The sequence below is a fragment of the Peromyscus californicus genome, unplaced genomic scaffold (genome assembly GCF_007827085.1).
Source record: "Peromyscus californicus insignis strain IS unplaced genomic scaffold, ASM782708v3 Scaffold_15__1_contigs__length_86483966, whole genome shotgun sequence".
Taxonomy (NCBI): domain Eukaryota; kingdom Metazoa; phylum Chordata; class Mammalia; order Rodentia; family Cricetidae; genus Peromyscus; species Peromyscus californicus.
The window spans coordinates 1,407,202-1,425,012 of NW_026294447.1; the positions used below are offsets into that span (position 1 = coordinate 1,407,202).

The following is a 17,811-nucleotide window of genomic DNA, read 5'->3' on the forward strand; positions in this document are numbered from 1 at the left end:
TGGGCATTTCTAATTCTTATCCCTAACTGAACTTGTCTTTTTCTTTATATCACCAAGTCAGCTTCTGCTGCTTTTATATGTAATGTTTAATAAACGATGTTACTAAATATTAAAGAAGAAAACACATGTACTCTTAAATCTCTTCATACTTTGTAAATCTAACTACCAAGCCCTACTGACTTTTCATCTCCTGTCTTGTTGTGTCTGATTTGTTCATCAGTAGCAGGATCTCCTGCAGCCTCATCATTGTTTTCCTGCCTCTAGTCTAATCCCTTAGTCTACTATCTAATATGATTGTTTTCTGAATTGAAATCTTCACTGTGTTTTGTCACTGGGCTGTATCCCTTCCCAACCCACCCAGAGCACACTCCAGCTGCATCTCTCTCATAGTCAGGCCCTTGTAGTCTGTGTGTCCTGTGCTCTTTGGCTCCCAAGTAGATTAGTGTTTGATACATGTTCCCAGTCCCATCCTTCTCTATGTTTCTTTTCTATTTGTCAGAGATTAAATCCCACCAAACACCTTTTATTTTTCATATCTTTTCAGCATGACATGGTAGTCCCCATGTGATGCCACTATACTCTGTTGGAATGTTTAAGTTACTATCATGTTTCATCCGTGTCACCAGACTGTAGACTGGGTCACACACACCTGTGTGTATATTATGCTTATTATCTTGACAGATTAAGGCCTGCAGGTGACATGTGGAAATGTAATGAATAAGTGTCCCCCTTATTCTTTTCTTATTGGCTTCAATTATTATGAGCCATGACCATCTATCATCAGTGATTTTAATTACCACTGAAGCATGTGTAGTATACCTACAGTTATTATTTGGGGTGTTTACCTGATGCTAGTCGGCATTTGCACACCAAAACCAAACCCCTCAACTAAGCCCTGTGCTCCTCCACAGATTAATCAGCAGTTGGGCAGCACTTCTCCGCCTGAGCAGCACGGATGCTCTGGCTTACAGCTCTCTGGTGTGTGGTCCACCCTGCAGGATGCTTAGCAGCATCGCTGTCATCTGCTTCTAGATACTGGTGACACATTCCTCCCCGCTTCTTGGTCTCCAAACCCTGCCAGATTTCCCCAGGAGTACAACTACCTTCAGTAAAGAATCACTGCCATGGACTTCTCCACAGAAACCTACCTTGTGAATTGCCTAATTGTTCTGCCCTGTAGGAATCACCTGTGTTCTTGCTCTATTCCCTCTGTTGAGGAGAAAAAAAAATCTGATGATATCCTGATTTTTAAGGAATTGCTTGTTTCACTTTTTTGAGAAACAAAGATTGTGTTGGCTTGCTCTTAACTTTGTAAATGGACTATGTCTGCTCCCTGAAATGGCTAACCTTCTCTGAGGGCTCATTTAACCACTAACCCTTTTGACAGAGTGAGATGCTTGAGGGGGTCGGAAGTTTTCTGTGCTATATTCCACATATTTTAAGCTGTACCAGTCATAGGTGAAAGTGGTTAGGGGGAGAATCATGCTGCTGTTATGTGTAGTCCGACTCTGATAGAATATGAAAACTATTAGTCAAAAATGTGTCTCACTTCATCTCCTCGCATGTCTTTGTATCAATTTCTCTGATTTTGCTTCTCTTTCCTTTTTTCTCTTCGTCAGACGATTCACGCTCTTATGGGGAATGCCATACAGCCTTTACTGACTTCAGTGGCAGATGCGATCGAGGCCATAATCATCACCATGCATCAGGAAGATTTTTCTGGGTAAAACATTTCCTCGGAACTGTTACTAGTCCTCACTGCCTTTATTTTCCATTCCCTACCCCTCCTACTCTCTGTGTTCCTTGGCAGCCAGGCTTTATTCTTGTGACAGCATAAGCTCCTCACCTCCTTTTTCATTGTGCATCTTATTACCACCTTCTCACTGTTCTTGTTTCCGTCATCTCTCTTCTTGTTGAGACAGAACAGGTTTGTGGACTCCGCTCAGTGCTTCAGGATAGTGTAGCGTGTGCCAACTTCCTCTTCCTGTTTTCCTTCCTTCTCACAGATGTCCTCTTCTTTACCTGTGTGGTCCCCTGGCACAGTCGTGACGTTCCTCTTGAGGACTCATCTGAATCCTGCCCTGGCTTTGGGAGCAAGCTCTCTTAGTCCTCTGAGACCCCTGTTCCTCTCAGAGTCCTAATCATGCTTTATGTAAGGAGAGCCTGACGAATGAGAATTTATGTAGGGAAAGGAGGCAGTGAGAGAAGGGCCCTGGATTTTTGCAGGAATGGCTGATTCCCTCTAAGGCAGTGGTTCTCAATCTGTGGGTCATGATCCCTTTGGGAAGTCAAATGACCCTTTCACAGGGGTGGCCTAAGACATCAGAAAACACAGAAGTTTACATTATAATTCATAACAGTATCAAAATTACAGTTATGAAGTAGCAACAAAAATAATTTTATGGTTGGGGTCACCATAACATGGGGAGGAGCTGTTTTAAAGGGTTGCAGTATTAGGAAGGTTGAGAACCACTGCTCTAAGGAAAGATAATGCATACAAAGCTAGTGATATGAAGATGCACATCCACCAACTCTTAGTTGTGTGTCTTCTCAATCTTCACTTCACCTTCAGCTCCTGTATAGCACTGCTGTTTTGAAGACTCTGGAGTACCTACACAGTTGGTTGAGAACCTGCTGTTCAAGGCTTTAATAGCCAAGTATATTTGTATTCTAGTAAATTTAAATCAAACTTTTAATCCTCAATGAAATTTATAATTTGTATCTCAGATTTCATCTGAAGTATAATTTCCCTTACACTAACACATGCTTCTGGAATTTGTTCCAATATGCTATTTTCTATGAACACACTCCTCCAGAGTAATAGGAAGATTTTTGTGATGTTGGATAAAGTATGAAAAGATTTGAGAGGCCAAGTGGATTTGGCCTTCACATGGGACTCAGCTTTAGGAACATACATAAACTGAAAACAAAGGGATGGAAAGATACTCTATGCGATGGAAACCAAAAGAAAACTGGAACAGGTGTAGTTAATCAAAATGAAGTTTAAGTCAAAAATTATGAAATGTGACTCAGATCATTATAAAATGATAAAAGCAGTCAATTCATTAACTGGATTTTATATATATGCACATCTGGTATCAGTGCATCTAAATATAAACAGATATTTAAAGAATCTGGTTGCCACAACGCAGATGAACCTGGAAGACATATTATATAAAAATAAGCCAGACACAGAAACCAAATACTTCATGTTCTCATTTATATGTAGAACCTGAAATGATAAAAATCAGAAAGTAGAATAGTGGTTACTAGGGCTTAGAAACTGGGATAATGCATTGATGTCGGTCAAATGATATAAAGTTAAGACTAGATAGGAGGAATAAATAAGAATTTACTGTAACTGATGTGTTCATTAGTTTTTTTATGTTTTCACATTTTATACATATGTTACTGTATATCACTATATGGCACAATTATATGGGTTTACTGTTCATCCAGTAAATAAATAGATATGAAAATACTCTATAAATACCCTTTATACTGGTGCCTGAATAAAAATAGGCCATGTAGTAATCTGAGTCTGGCAAAGTCAAATCTCATGTGGCACTTGCCATCACTGACCAAGGCTCCTCTGCTCAGGCAGCACACCACCCTGGCATCATTCAGAGCCTGGACACGCTGTACTGAATACCTGGTGCTGACATTGCTGCTATTAGGCAAGTCTTTCTTACATCTTCACCCTTTCCTGGCAGAGCGAAGGCCCTCTTTCCCTGTTCCTGTCTGCTTCCAGAAGTGGAACACCTCTGTTTATAACTACCATTGCTCTACCTGAAGATCATCATCTCACTTTGCTCTCTTCCTCAAGGAATTTCAGTCACGCCTGTTGTTCGTCTCTAGACCACCTCCATTTCCTCTGCATCATACTCAGAATTTGGAAACATTTCCCTTGCTTTTTGGAAAAGATTCAGCATTATGTAGTCAGTGATCTCATCTATTAGCTAGGATCAGGTGATTTCTAATTTTGATCCAACTCCTTCCTATAAATATTTCATATTCTTTGAATATATTCTTTAAAGGGCAGTTGTAAACATTTATAAGTTATAAATAGTATATCATGGAGCACAGCTGGTATCATCTGCTGTTCCAAATTAAAGCCTTTCCAAACCCCCTCATCTGGAGGGAAGAAATTGCATGCTGCATATTGTTACACAACCAATCCCTCTGTCACAGCACTGCCATTGGACTGATGTGATCAACTACAAGAGCAGAGATTGCCACCATGCAGTTTCTGCCCTTGCAAAGTGTAAAATGTCATTTCAGACAAAAACATGGGAATGTATGGAGAGCTGGGAGCTGGGTCAAACCTTGAAAGGCCAGAGTGTGATTTATCTAAGACAGATAGCTGTCTTTTATTCTTAATAAATTTTAAGTAAATGCATGCTGAAATTCCTTCAGTCATCCTCATAGGGTCTAAACACTAATTTAAAAATATAATTTAAGCGAACTGGGTGGTGGTGGTGCACGCCTTTAATCCCAGCACTCGGGAGGCAGAGCCAGGAGGATCTCTGTGAGTTCGAGGCCAACCTGGGCTACAGAGTGAGCTCCAGAAAAGGCGCAAAGCTACACAGAGAAACCCTGTCTTGAAAAACCAAAAAAAAAAAAAAAATATATATATATATATATATATATATGTAGCTAGAGTTTTCCTGCCTGGCCCAGGGTCAGGGCAAATCTCTCTCACCTGCTAGTCCCACAGCCGCTCAGACCCAACCAAGTAAACACAGAGACTTATATTGGTTACAAACTGTATGGCCGTGGCAGGCTTCTTGCTAACTGTTCTTATAGCTTAAATTAATCCATTTCTATACATCTATACCTTGCCACATGGCTCGTGGCTTACCGGCATCTTCACATGCTGTTTGTCATCATGGCGGCTGGCAGTGTCTCTCTGACTCAGCCTTCCACTTCCCAGCTTTATTCTCCTCCTTGTCCCGCCTACACTTCCTGCCTAGCCAATGGCCAATCAGTGTTTTATTTATTGACCAATCAGAGCAACACATTTGCCATACAGAACATCCCACAGCATATATATAGCTTAAGCATTGTTTTATGTTCTTTAGCACTTAGCAAAACAAAACAAAGTAATGTTTTTATACTATTAATGGGAAAAATTGTACAAGATTGAAATAGTAACCAGGGGTGAAAATATACAAGATTGTAGCTTTATGAATTGATGCTGAGAATATTTTTTTCTTTTATAGGTCATTATCCAGCTCAGGAAAGCCTGATATTCCTTGTTCTCTATACATGAAAGAGCTACAAGGTTTCATTGCCAGAGCTGTGACTGACTACTTTAAGCACTTTGAGTGTCTGGATTTTGTCTTTGACAACACTGAAGCTATTGCCCACAGAGCCATCGAACTTTTCATCCGCAATGCCAGTCTCGTAAGGCCTCTTGGTGAAGGTGGGAAAATGCGACTTGCTACTGATTTTGCACAGGTAAATTGATGCATTGCTCCAAGGGAGGTAATGTTTGAGCCTCACTGTCATCTATTATGTAAAGAATACCTAAAACGTCAGTATCTTACCTATTTATGCAGCGAAAAAAGAAAGGAAAACCCACTTAAAACTAATTTGCTACATAGAAGAGTTTTAAAATATTTTACCAGATTTTATTTTTGTCCTTTCTTTTTAACAAAATCGTCATCCCTCATCTTTGATCCTTCAAGAATAAGGCAGAGTATCGTATGCCACAATAAAGCAACAATTCACATTCTTGCTATTTTATCATCCAATAAAGCCATAATAATAATAATAATAATAATTGATTGACTTTACTCAAAAATGTTGTAGCAATGAGATGACTTTTCAAACAGCCAGAAAGGGGCAGCCTGTTATTCTGAGAAGAGGAAGAACTCCAGCCCATCAGTGGTCTTCTAGAGAGCTCTATGTCTGCTCAATGATATGGGCAGGCTGCCTGGCAGATCCAGCCTGATTATTTGAACCCTCCACTAAGTACAGTACCCTTTTCCTCTGTGGCTAGCCTTCAACTTATGCTATCTGATTTTCCCCTTTACCTTTCAGTAATCAGAGGCAAAGAAAAAAAACACTTGAAGCACCCAGTTTCCTTAGAAGATTCAGAAACAGTTAATTCTCTTTTATATGTCAAGGGTGAATCCATTTCTTAAACCTTTCAAAACTGTTAGGTTTACTGATCTAAATAGTTATTCAGATGGAGTCTTCATATTAGTCTGCCAGATCCTCCTTGCTTATAAAGATAATTGCTAATGTCAGTGTGTGTCTGGGAGAGGATCTGAACTGCCTGTTCAGGGTGATGGCTGCCAGATGCTCCCATGCCCTAGCACACTTACAACACAAACAGCAAACCCAAACCTGGCTTTCAAAAACCATCCTCTTTCTTATTGACCCAGCAGTTAGTCATTTTCATCCCCAAAATGATGTCTGTGAAACTACTAGGGCATACAAAAAGAGCCTTCTTTTGGGAAAGGTACCTTTAGTAGCCACAAGTGAGAACAGAAATAATTAAATGCCCCTGTTAATTTGGCTTAACCTTGGCCATTTTTGTTGCCTTTATTCTGTCTGTGAATAATGACTTATAGAAACAGTTGTGTCCGTGTGTCCGACAACCTATTGTAGTCCTTAAAATATCATCGTAAGCTGTTCTCCGCTGGGCCTCTCTCCTGTCTCCTCTCCTCCTAGGTCTTGTTTTTCTGTCTTCCTCCCTCGGCTGGGCTCCCTCCCCCACCAGCTTATTTGCATTCTTCTCCAGCTGGTTCTTGAGTCACTTTCCTGGAGGCAGCACTTCAAGTCCAATTAGAGTGGCAGCTGAGCAGGAGATGGCCAGAAGGAGAGTGCTGTAGGAGAGAGACTTGCCGTTTGGGCTTTTATTTTAATGATGTGTTCTCTTGAAAGATGGCAAGTATTGTCCTTTACAGCACCCTACTGCAGCTAGCACCCCAGAGTGCACAGCCTCCAGTGGTAGGGTGAGCTTCCACCTTCCCAGAGCTACAACACACTCAGAGTTGTGTTTGCGTTCCTTTTTCCTTAAGACACATTACCTTCTGAAACCATTTCCCCTTAAGATAAATGGAACTTATTACTTTCTGTTACTAACTTCTGTTTAGAAAAGGCACACACTGTGCCGAATGTACTCCAGCCCTGCAGTGGGCTTAGTTGCTGAGGCCCAGCACCTGTGGCCGACCCTTCCTTGGTTTGCTACTGCAAAGTGTGTTCCAGTTTTAGAAGATCCCACCATTCCTCTTAGCCTGGCTCAGGTCTTAGCCACAGGTGCAGAAAAGACATGTTGAAGCACCCCATTTGTGACCAATAGTGTTAGCAAACATTTCCCAGGTACTAGGTCATGGTTGCAACTCCATTTTTGTTTTCGTTTTTTTTTTTTTTTTTTTAATTAAAATTTGAATTGGAGTTTTGATCTCACTGGGTTTTGTTTCTTGCCACAACTGCAATTATGTGATGAACTTCAGCTTTCAGAGTCCTGTTTAGTTGGAAGTGTTTTTTTTGTCTGGGTTAGTCATAATACTAAAATAACATTTCTCTGAAATTTGTATGCCTGACCGGCATCAGCTGAGGACTGTAGCCTTTGAACTGGCTCATTATTGAAAGGTCTGTCAATTTGTAATCAAAATTAAACAAGGCCACTGAGGTTACTGGAATCCAGAACACACAATTCTCTGTGGGTTTGAAAAGGGTTCTTGAGATGAAAGAACCTGCTGTTTAGCCATAAGCAGAGCTCAAGAAAAGACCAGTAGAAAGAATCTGGGAAGATTTTGACATAACATTTAGACGTAAAGACAAATAATGAAGCATTTTAAGTGTTCTTTAAACAATTCTAACCTCCTCAGGAGCACCTGTGCATAGAAAAAGCAGTTGCAGGCTGCCATCTGGAGGGCTCGCAGTGAGGGAAGAGCCAGCATACAGCCCAGTGAAGAATTAGGTCATGAGCATGAGGTGGCTTCCTGCAGGTAATTAATTTCCTGCTGTGACCACATGGCCTCTGTGTCTACACTAATCATACAGCAGTTCAAAAAGCCCTGAGCTTGTCCAAGGCCCACAGGCTTCTGTTGGTTCCCACTCACGCAGACAGGCTCACGATGCCCCTGCTGTAGCACCGGCTCCCCCTCCACCCCATTTGTCTCTTTTTTTCTCTGAGGGAAAGGACAGCTATTGAAGTTGGAATTAAATTATTTAGTGGTACTCGTAGCAATTTCTATTTATAAATTTTCCAGTACCCTTTAAGTACACACACTTTTATCTTTCCCACATTGCCCAAAGATGTAAATTAGAAAAGAAAGCAATCTCGTTTTGGTTCTGATTCCTCTTGCCTTTTCTTATCTTGAACATTGTCAGAGCAAGAATGCCTCTGAAACATCTAGATGAGCCCCGTGGTTAACTGGTGGGTACAGAGCAGCAGCAGGGCAGGGAGCAGCCTAGGTGCCTGTCACTGAGTGTCCATCTGGAACTCTGCACACTCCTCTAACAGAACACTCCCTCTTTAAACATGAACTTTATTGTTTAAAGGGAAATGATTTTTCAGTCTCCTAGGGGTCCTTTTTAGATTAAAAGTTCATCTTAAACATTTAGCCTTTTGAAATCACCCTGTAGTGTCATCATGGAGTTCACAACCATTTGAGGTGATAATCTCTCATCTAGGAACTTTGCCTTAGCTATTTAATTATTTTAACATTTAGTCTTACTCCAGGGCTAGGTCAAAGGTTGCTTGATTTGATATTTGAAGATAATGAACCACAAAGGTAATGGGAGTAGTGGGGAGACCAAAATATGTCATGAAACTACATCACGTAATACGTGCTTGGAAACCCTTATATGCACACCACAGTTAGTGGTGTGGATAGAAGTAGCAAATGCTGATTACATATTTATTTGTGTGCAATGTAAAATAAATGTTCCACTCAGAAGAAAACCAGAACTCCCTGGCAAGGGAATAGACTACCCAGGGCTCCAAGTGCAGCCCATCACCCCTGCCTTTTGTTGAGTAGTTGGTTCCCAGCATCATGTTTGGTCTGTCAGCAGGAAGACTGGCTTTTTCTTTACAATTGTGTTTGTTTAGTCTTGTGTAATTTAGAGTCTTCTAGCCATGTAAGATGTATAGTGTTATTGTGAACCTCTGTACCAGAAGAGAGATGTTGACTTGTCGGCTAACACTGAAGCACCTCAGGGGAGCTGTCCTGCAGTTCTCAGCAGTCACAGGAATTCTCAGTGGCACTTTCACTTTGCCTAATAATAATTGATATGCATATGTGTATTTATTTCAGTAACACAGTTAACATTCAACAAAATTGTAAAGATATGTGGGCATGTATATTTGTGTCTGCATGTATACATTTACTCATGTTTTGTTATTGTAAAGTTGCATTTTTTTAAAATCCCCTTCACTAAATTTGAGAATTCTCGAAGGAAAGACTTCTACTTCTCTACCTTATCCCTGTAGTTTGGTACCTGGCTGTGAGTAGGGAATAGGACTTGCTTTGCAAATGAATGATTAATTAGGGCTTTGTGGTCCTCATTGGCAAGGAGCTTTGAACACTTTTTCATAAGGGTGGTGAACCTGTGACTGTCCTTCCCCATGTGTTTGAGTAAAGATGCTGCACCATCGGGAATAATCTGCTCTCAGCCGTTTTCTAAACTGGTCTTCACCACGCAGCACAATTTTAGTCAGCATGGAGGACCAGTTTTCTTCTGAGTACCACATATTACAAAGAATTTGCATGAGCATGTGGAAGATAAAGAACCAGGAGCCAGTTTGTGTCAAATAGAATTTCCAGTCAAAAGAGAAAAATAAAAAGAAGTGAAGCCAACCTTTGCTAGTATCTTGTATAGGGGCAGATTAATTTAATAGTTTAAATGAGAAAAAAATTAAATACTGATAATTTCAGAATTTTTAAAGGCCTGTTTTTTTTTTTTTTTAAAGATTTATTTATTTATTATGTATACAGTGTTCTGCCTGCATGTATGCCTACAGGCCAGAAGAGGGCACCAGATCTCATTACAGATGGTTGTGAGCCACCATGCGGTTGCTGGGAATTGAACTCAGGACCTCTGGAAGAGCAGTCAGTGCTCTTAACCTCTGAGCCATCTCTCCAGCCCCCTTAAAGGCCTGTTTTAATTCTGTGTGTTTGAGCATTTGCCTTCATGTGTGTATGTGCATCATATGTGTCCCTGGTACCTGCAGAGGCCAGAAGAAGGTGCCAGATCCCTGAAACTGGAGTTCCAAGCAGTTGTGAGCTGCCGTGTAGATGCTGAGAACTGAACCCCAGTCTTCTTCTAGAGTTGTTAAGCCCTGAGCTATCTGTGCAGCACCAATTTTACAACTAAGTATTTATATGCCACACAAGTAGAACTTGTACATTTAATTTCTGTTATTATACTAAGCAGATATTACCATATCCATTTGACATATGAAAAACGTAAATTCTCAAATTTAGTGAAGGGGATTTTAACTGAGAGTTAAGTTACTTGTTCAGGGTCATTTTATATTGACTAAAGTTTGAAATTCTGCCACTTATGTGGCACAGAAATCCCCAGAGCTAAAACTTTATAATCACTTGGACCTTGCTGACTGGTAAAAATTCTCATCAATTATATCGGCTTGTGATGCCTGTGTAGAATGCAAGTACATAGTCTAGAAAACCTTCTTTTCCCAACTCAGACATGACTTGAACTCCTTCTCTTACTTAACAGCATAAAAATATCTCATCTTGGGCCTCTTTAGCGAAGAAGTGTAAATGTCATTGAAGTCTTTACCTTTTAGTAAATTTAAGTGGCTTCCAAAACTTGTATCACAGCCAGTTAACATTAAAGTTACAAAGACTACAACTTCGTTAGTTATATATAATGGTTAGATTGTCAACTGGATTAGACTGAAAATGTACTAGGAGATTAGTAAAATGCAGCTCTAGGTATCCTAGGAGGGTGTTTCCAGAGAGGATTAACTGAGGGAGAAATCCTGCCCTGAATGTCTTGCCATCCGTGACTGGGGCCTAGATAAAAAGGGGTGCCATCAGCACAGGCTTCTCTCCCTGTTTCCTGCCCCCATCGGGGGAGCTGCTCTGCCCCAGCAGACCTTCACCACGATGGACTGAAACCTCAGAAACCATGAGCCCAGATAGGTCATTTCCTCTTGATTGTTCACATCAGGTGTCCTGTCACAACAAGGAAGAACTGACAGAGAGTGTTTCTCAAGTTCAGCCTTCAGAGTGCCATGTAAAGCTGTGGTCTGTCTCTTCATATTTCAGATGGAGCTGGCTGTGGGTCCACTTTGCAGAAGAGTATCTGATTTGGGAAAGTCCTACCGAATGCTGAGGTCATTCAGGTAAGACCTAACTTTTGTTATTATATGCCGTCTTACTAGCAGGTGGTCCTTTCCTCCTATTCAAGTTAAGCTCTATAAAATTGTAAACATTCATTTTTTTACTATAACAGTGCCAATATGTGATGAATCATCCTAAAAGGTATTGTTTAGAGAACCATCTAGAATTATATGCAGTAACTAATAACGTGGGAGTGGGTTCTTTTTGGATTATAACTCGCAGGTTGAACTGATGGATGCATTCTTACAGAAATTCATTATAATATAGGCATGTTTTTTCTGAAATTTTTATTTATTCATGTATATTTTTAATCCAACCTACTTCTAAAAGTATCATAGAATATAATATAAACAAACACAACTATTGACTAAAACGGAGCTTGGTGATGAACTTAGGGAATGGAGTAGACAGCTGAGACTGATGCAATTGAGCCTCTTACAAACCAGCTCAAAAAGAATAACAGTGAGTTAATCCCAGCACTCGGGAGGAAGAGGCAGGTGGATCTCTGTGAGTTTGAGGCCAGCCTGGTCTACAGAGTGAGTTCCAGAACAGCCAGGGCTACACAGAAAAACTCTGTCTCAAAAAAAAAAAAAAAGAAAGAAAGAAAAGAAAAAAGAGCAACAGTGATCTAGTTCATGCTCACGATGTACTAATACAGCAGTTTAATGAAGGAAGCCGTCCTTTCTATGATTGGACACTTTGTTCTGAAAATATCGAGTAACTTAATGACTTCAGTAGTAGCTGTGAGAAGACAGGGTGATATTGTGCATATGGCTGTTTATTCAGTAAACTAGAATTTCCAAATTTTTCATGTAATAGCACAAAGAAAGTATTCGTACAAAAATGTAGCCAGCTCTATAGACTGGAAAGATCTACATAATAAACATTTATAACAATTTTGTGAGTATAGCATGCTGCATAGAAGGCTTTGACACGAACTAATCAAATGTCCAAAAGCATAATGATCCCTGAGTGTGTTTCTGTAAAATAAGGTGGTATGGGCTACCTGAAAACTAGAGTAATCAATAAGTGTATGCCCTTCCAATGAAGGCTGTGTGTGCTTTCTTGTGTCATCAAACTGTTGTAACAGCCATATAGGGAACCAGTGTTGCCGACAGAGACCTTGTACTTTACCTTACCCATTTGCAGTCGACAGAGTTTCTTTCTTGTTCTCATTGCCGACAACATGGCATGGGTTCTGTGTTTTCTGCAGTGGATAATCACTGCACATACATCCATGATTGCAAGAAAACTTCAAGTGAGATCTTGTATAGTTTTCAAATATCTTCTTTGGGTCTGTTGAGTTCTTTAAAATAAATAGATAAAGCTCTAAGTATTGTGTTAAATTCTAGTTCTGCACTAAGTTAAAACGTAAGATCCCAAGGTTACCAGTCTATCACTTATCTGCTTGAACTTTAAAAATAGCCATATTGAAACAACTGTCCAGTTGTATTCTTTGAGCAAGATGGTGATACGGTTTATTACTTTCCTCTTGCTGTGATAAAACATCATGACCAAGGAATTTACACAAGGAAGAGTTTACTTTGATTTATGGTTCCAGGGGGAAAGAGAGCCCATCATAATAGGGAGCGTGGACACAAGTTGCAGACATGGTGGCAGGAGACAGAATCTTAGAGCCCACATCTTCCAACTCAAGCAGAAAGCTGTTGTTTTTTATCTTCAGCACAGCGGCTGCACCCGAACCTATTACTGCCTGAGCTGCTGGCTGTTCCTCATAGCTGCAACCTCTGCTGAGGCCTTCAAGTCTGCCCCTGCCACCTCAGCCACCTCCACGTAGGGAGGCAAATGTCCTTTTAACTAAATTTCTCTCTTTTTGTTTTACCAATAAAGACTTGGGAGCCAGATGCTGGTATGAAAACCTGCTAGCTCAGAGAGGCAGGGAAAGCAACCACCTGACCTTCCTTCTCTGCCATCATCTTAGAAAGAGACTTTTCTCCTATCCCATCTGAAACAACAACTCCTCCAACTGGATGCCCCTACTCTTCTACTTCCCGTGCCTCTCCCCAGCCTCCTGACTTCCCTTACTGTCTATAGTTAACTTCCAGTCAGCTGGTTGCTTGCTCCACCTCTTGACCTGTGGTTGATTTTGTTTAAATAAACGGAATCTCATGGTTCACAGTGTGATCAAATATCCCAAAACAGAAAGCAGAGAGAGCTCACTGGGAGTGGTATGAGTCTTTAAACTCAAAGCCTGCCTCCAGCAAGGCCACACCTCCTAACCTTCCAAAACAGTACCATCAACTTGGGACCTCATGTTCAAATATCTCAACTTATGTGGGAGGGCATTCTCATTTAACCACTACAAATACCAATCTGTACTATGTAATAGAATGGTGTCATGGCTGGGTCAATAAATGTTCTGAGGGCGTTAGTCAAGTAGCTTTTGATAAAGGTCTGAGAAAAATATTTATCTGGCATTCATTTGCCATAGTAGGACTAGGCTCTTGTTTTTGGTAATTCCAAATTCCATATTTAAGTTTATTGTGTATATATTAAAATAGTGCTAATCTTAATATTTGCAAAGTAGGATGGCTTTTCCCTCGGTACTTTTAAATTTGTATGACAGTACAGAAAAATAAAATCTGAGGCTAACCATTTAAGATAGGACATTCCCAGGGCTGGAGAGATTGCTCAGCGGTTAAGAGCACTGACTGCTCTTCCAGAGGACCCAGGTTCAATTCCCAGCACCGACATTGCAGCTAACAACTGTCTGTAACTCCAGTTCCCTAGGATCTGACATCTTCACACCAATGCACATTAAATAAAGTTAAATAAATTATTAAAAAAAAAAAAAAGATAGGAAATTCCCATTAACTCTCCCAGTTAATCTCACATGAGAAAAAGAACCCCAAAGGAACAATTTCAGGCTTGGGTAACATCTTTTTATAACTACTTATAGAATAAAAATCATAAATGCATACATTTAAAAAATCTTAATTTTTATATCTAGTTCTTGATAGAGTAATAGTCAATCAGACTTTTCAGACTTTTGGCTATCACGCATGGTAAGAAATTTTAGGGCTTCTTAATTTTTTTGTGTTTGTTTTTCCTGGCTTGGTTCCACTATTTAACCCAGGCTGACCTCCTCCCTCAGCCTCCTGTGTTCTAGGATTATAAGGATGCATGCACCACAATGCTTGCCTGAGGTTGTTGTTGTTTGGGTTTTGGTTTATTTGGTGGTTTGGTTTGGTTTTCTTTTTGAGACAGGGTTTCTCTGTGTAGCTCTGGCTGTCCTGGAACTCGCTCTGTAGACCAGGTTGGCCTTGAACTCAAAGATCTACCTGCCTCTGCCTCCTGAGTGCTGGGATTAAAGGTGTGTGCCACCACCGCCAGGCCCTAGGACCTGTGATTATTAACCTGCGTCTTTTCCATTGTTGCTGAACCCTCTGACAAGAGCTAGCTAGGCATCAACCAGTAACCATATCCATGCTGGATCTTGGCTATAATTCATAGGTCACTAAAAGTTACTGTTTCTCCATGTCCGGGTAAATGGACATGTATTGGATTGCCTCTTAAAAGTTTGTAAAACAAAAACAATATATTCTCTAATGCACCACTAAATGAAAAATAAACCAAAAAATAAAAAATAGGCTACTAAGGAGATTGCTATGACCTCTGCTGTAATGTAAACACTGGTGTGTGTGTGTGTGTGTGTGTGTGTGTGTGTGAGATCTCTGCTGTACTGTAAACACTGGTGTGTGTCTGTGATCTCTGTTGTACTGTAAACACTGACACTGGAGTGTGTTTGTGTGGAGAAGAGAAAAAAGAAGAGCCATCAAAATCTGGTCAGTTTTTTATTTTTCAATTTTCCTGCTTCAGCTTTATTTTTTAGTGAGAAAAGCCAATAAATTTTGCTGTTAAATTCTTAACATTGTTTTCTCTTCTAGAAATAACAGAAGAGCTAAAGATTAATATAACATCCATGAGAACATTTTCTAACAAGGTGGGGGGCAGGCAAGCCAAACAATAACTCAGGCATATTGTGGAATCCACAGAAGGCCTCATTCTGAACCGCCAGAATTAGAAACAGTGGAGCAGGGGAGGGCAACAGGGACCCTTTTGCAAGGGGGGAGGACCTTGCCAGCCAGAAGATCTTTCTCCCGTTAAGATTCCTCTCCTCTCCCACCCCTAAAGCCCTAGCAAGCTCTCCCTTTCCACAGCATGCTGCCATCTGCCTCTGGGCACTCTCTCTGATGGTAATATCAGTGGACTAGTTAATTAAGCCAGCAAGCTTCTTGCATACATTTGCATTTTGCTGTCTCCATTAGAGTTCCCCGGCAGCAAGAACCTTTTCATACTCGGACAGAATGCTGCCTCAGAAAAATGCTGACATTCCTGATCTGCCCCTAGAGGCTTTGTATTTCTACACATGACACACATGTCAGAGCTGTCAAGACCCTGCTCTTGTCTGCCTGTCTGCAGCATGACATTAACCCCTGAGCACCAGAAGTCGTGAGATTCTGCCTCTTGGCACTGTCAATGTAGATCCAGTGTGGATCTGTGAGCTGACACAGAAAGGCTGGAGATGCAGAACCTGCCTTCCAGCACACCTCACCTTGCCTCCTGAAGGGATGTCTACTGCCTGCTTTGCCAGAACCTTTCTATCTAGGTTTCACAGATGAGTAAAAACAGCCAGGGGATGGGGCTGTGTTATACTGAAGCTTTTAGCAAGAGAGCAGGGAAGAAAAAAGCAAGAGAGAAGGAGCAGGTTCAAGAAAGGGGCATCATCAAATCACGTAACTAAAATAGAATGCTCCTATGTGTTGATTGTCATTGAAGGGGTATTGAGGGTTACCACGAAATTGTTTGGTTATATGTTTGTTTGTTTGTTTGTTTGGTTTTTTGAGACAGGGTTTCTCTGTGTAATAGCCCTGGCTGGCTGTCCTGGAACGTACTCTGTAGACCAGGCTGGGCTTGAACCCACAGAGATCCATCTGCCTCTACCTCCCAAATTCTGGGATTAAAGGTGTGTGCCACCACTACCTGACTATTGAGGGTTTTCTAAGGCCCTGATCTGTTGATCATACAAATGCTGCTATATCTGATCAGGTAAAGGCCATGCACATGTAAATAAAGGGAATAATTCATCAAGAAAATGTAGACAATTGTAAATACATATTGTGCCAAATGTAGGGATTCTGTCAAGAGTACCTTATGCCAGAATCATAGAGGACACTTTGTGTGTTTCCATAGTGTGAGAATTTATTGAATAACAATATGCTTACTACTTGCATTGGTTTTGGTGGCAGCAATTTGCCAGATAATTACCTACCTCAAAAATCTGGCTGAGGTGAATGCTGGTCTTTTATTCCAATCTTACTTACTAATATAACTCATATCATACCATACACAGATACAATAAAGGTATCTATATAGATCTACATATATATGTGGGTTACAGGTAGAATACAAGGTAACAACAGTAGTAGTACAAGAACTTTTAGAAGTTGGTGGATTGAAATGCATATTGAACCTCATATCTCATTAATAAGATAACAAATCCAAACCAGCCTCCAAGGAAGAAGCCATTGCTGTAGAGATCAGGCATGAAAGAGTCTGAGTTGAGACTGAAGATTTGGCCAGCTACAGAGACCAAAGAGCAGAGCCCAGTCTGCAACAGGAGCAGCAGGTCTAAGTCCAGAGGGACATGTATGTGGATGGCCATGTCAGCAGTGGAGGACTGAGCTGGCAGCCCAGGGACCACTGGGACGACTTCTCTGCCTGTCATTCCTTGGTGCATGCTCTAGTTACCAATGACAGGTTGGTGTGGGCCCCTGCAATGACAATGCTAGGTATCTTCCATTTTATGGGGTAGAGATAAAGGAGTTAAGTTATACCCTCTCCTTGGTCTAGCATGTCTGATAAGTTCTTGGGCCTGGTTTTGCTGATTACTTTTAATGCACCTGCATGCTCCTACAGTCTCAATTCACCTTCATACATTTATAGGTTAGCGCCATTTCTACTGCTAAGATAATGTCATTATCTGTCTGTGCTATGTGGGTGGTACTGGACAGATGGTGGTGTTTATGAGTCCACCCTGCATGTAATTATCTTCTATCCTCAAAATGGGAGTCAAAATCTGTTTGTAAATTGGAGTCTGTCAGGGCAAGGTACAACCTAGAAACTATTTTAGATGCTATGAAGTGACTTAGAATAGAACATACACACATATTATATAACATCCATTTATTTGTAGGTGTGGTCATGTGTGTGCCACAGCATGCAAGTGGAGCTTAGAAGGCCACTTGGAGGAGTTGGTCCTCACCTACCACCATATGCATCCCAGAGATTAACCTGAGGCCATCAGGCTTGGCAGCAAGTAACACTGCCTACTGAGCCATCTTGCCAATCCCCTCCCAGAACTTGGTTGAATGACCAGTGGCTAATTGAAGAAATTAGGGAGGACATTTAAAAGTTACTAGAATCAAATGAAAATGAAATAACAGTTTACCAGAACCTT

General features: G+C 40.8%; 1 protein-coding gene across 1 annotated transcript in view; it reads left to right on the top strand.

Annotated features, from left to right (window-relative positions):
• Positions 1 to 17,811, top strand: part of Cog5 (component of oligomeric golgi complex 5) — a 328,259-nt gene that overhangs the window by 286,983 nt on the left and 23,465 nt on the right. Inside the window, exons 17-19 of the mRNA XM_052738280.1 lie at positions 1,620 to 1,723; positions 5,223 to 5,460; positions 11,256 to 11,332. Of these exons, the coding sequence (XP_052594240.1) occupies positions 1,620 to 1,723; positions 5,223 to 5,460; positions 11,256 to 11,332 (419 nt within the window). The remainder of the gene's footprint in view (positions 1 to 1,619; positions 1,724 to 5,222; positions 5,461 to 11,255; positions 11,333 to 17,811) is intronic.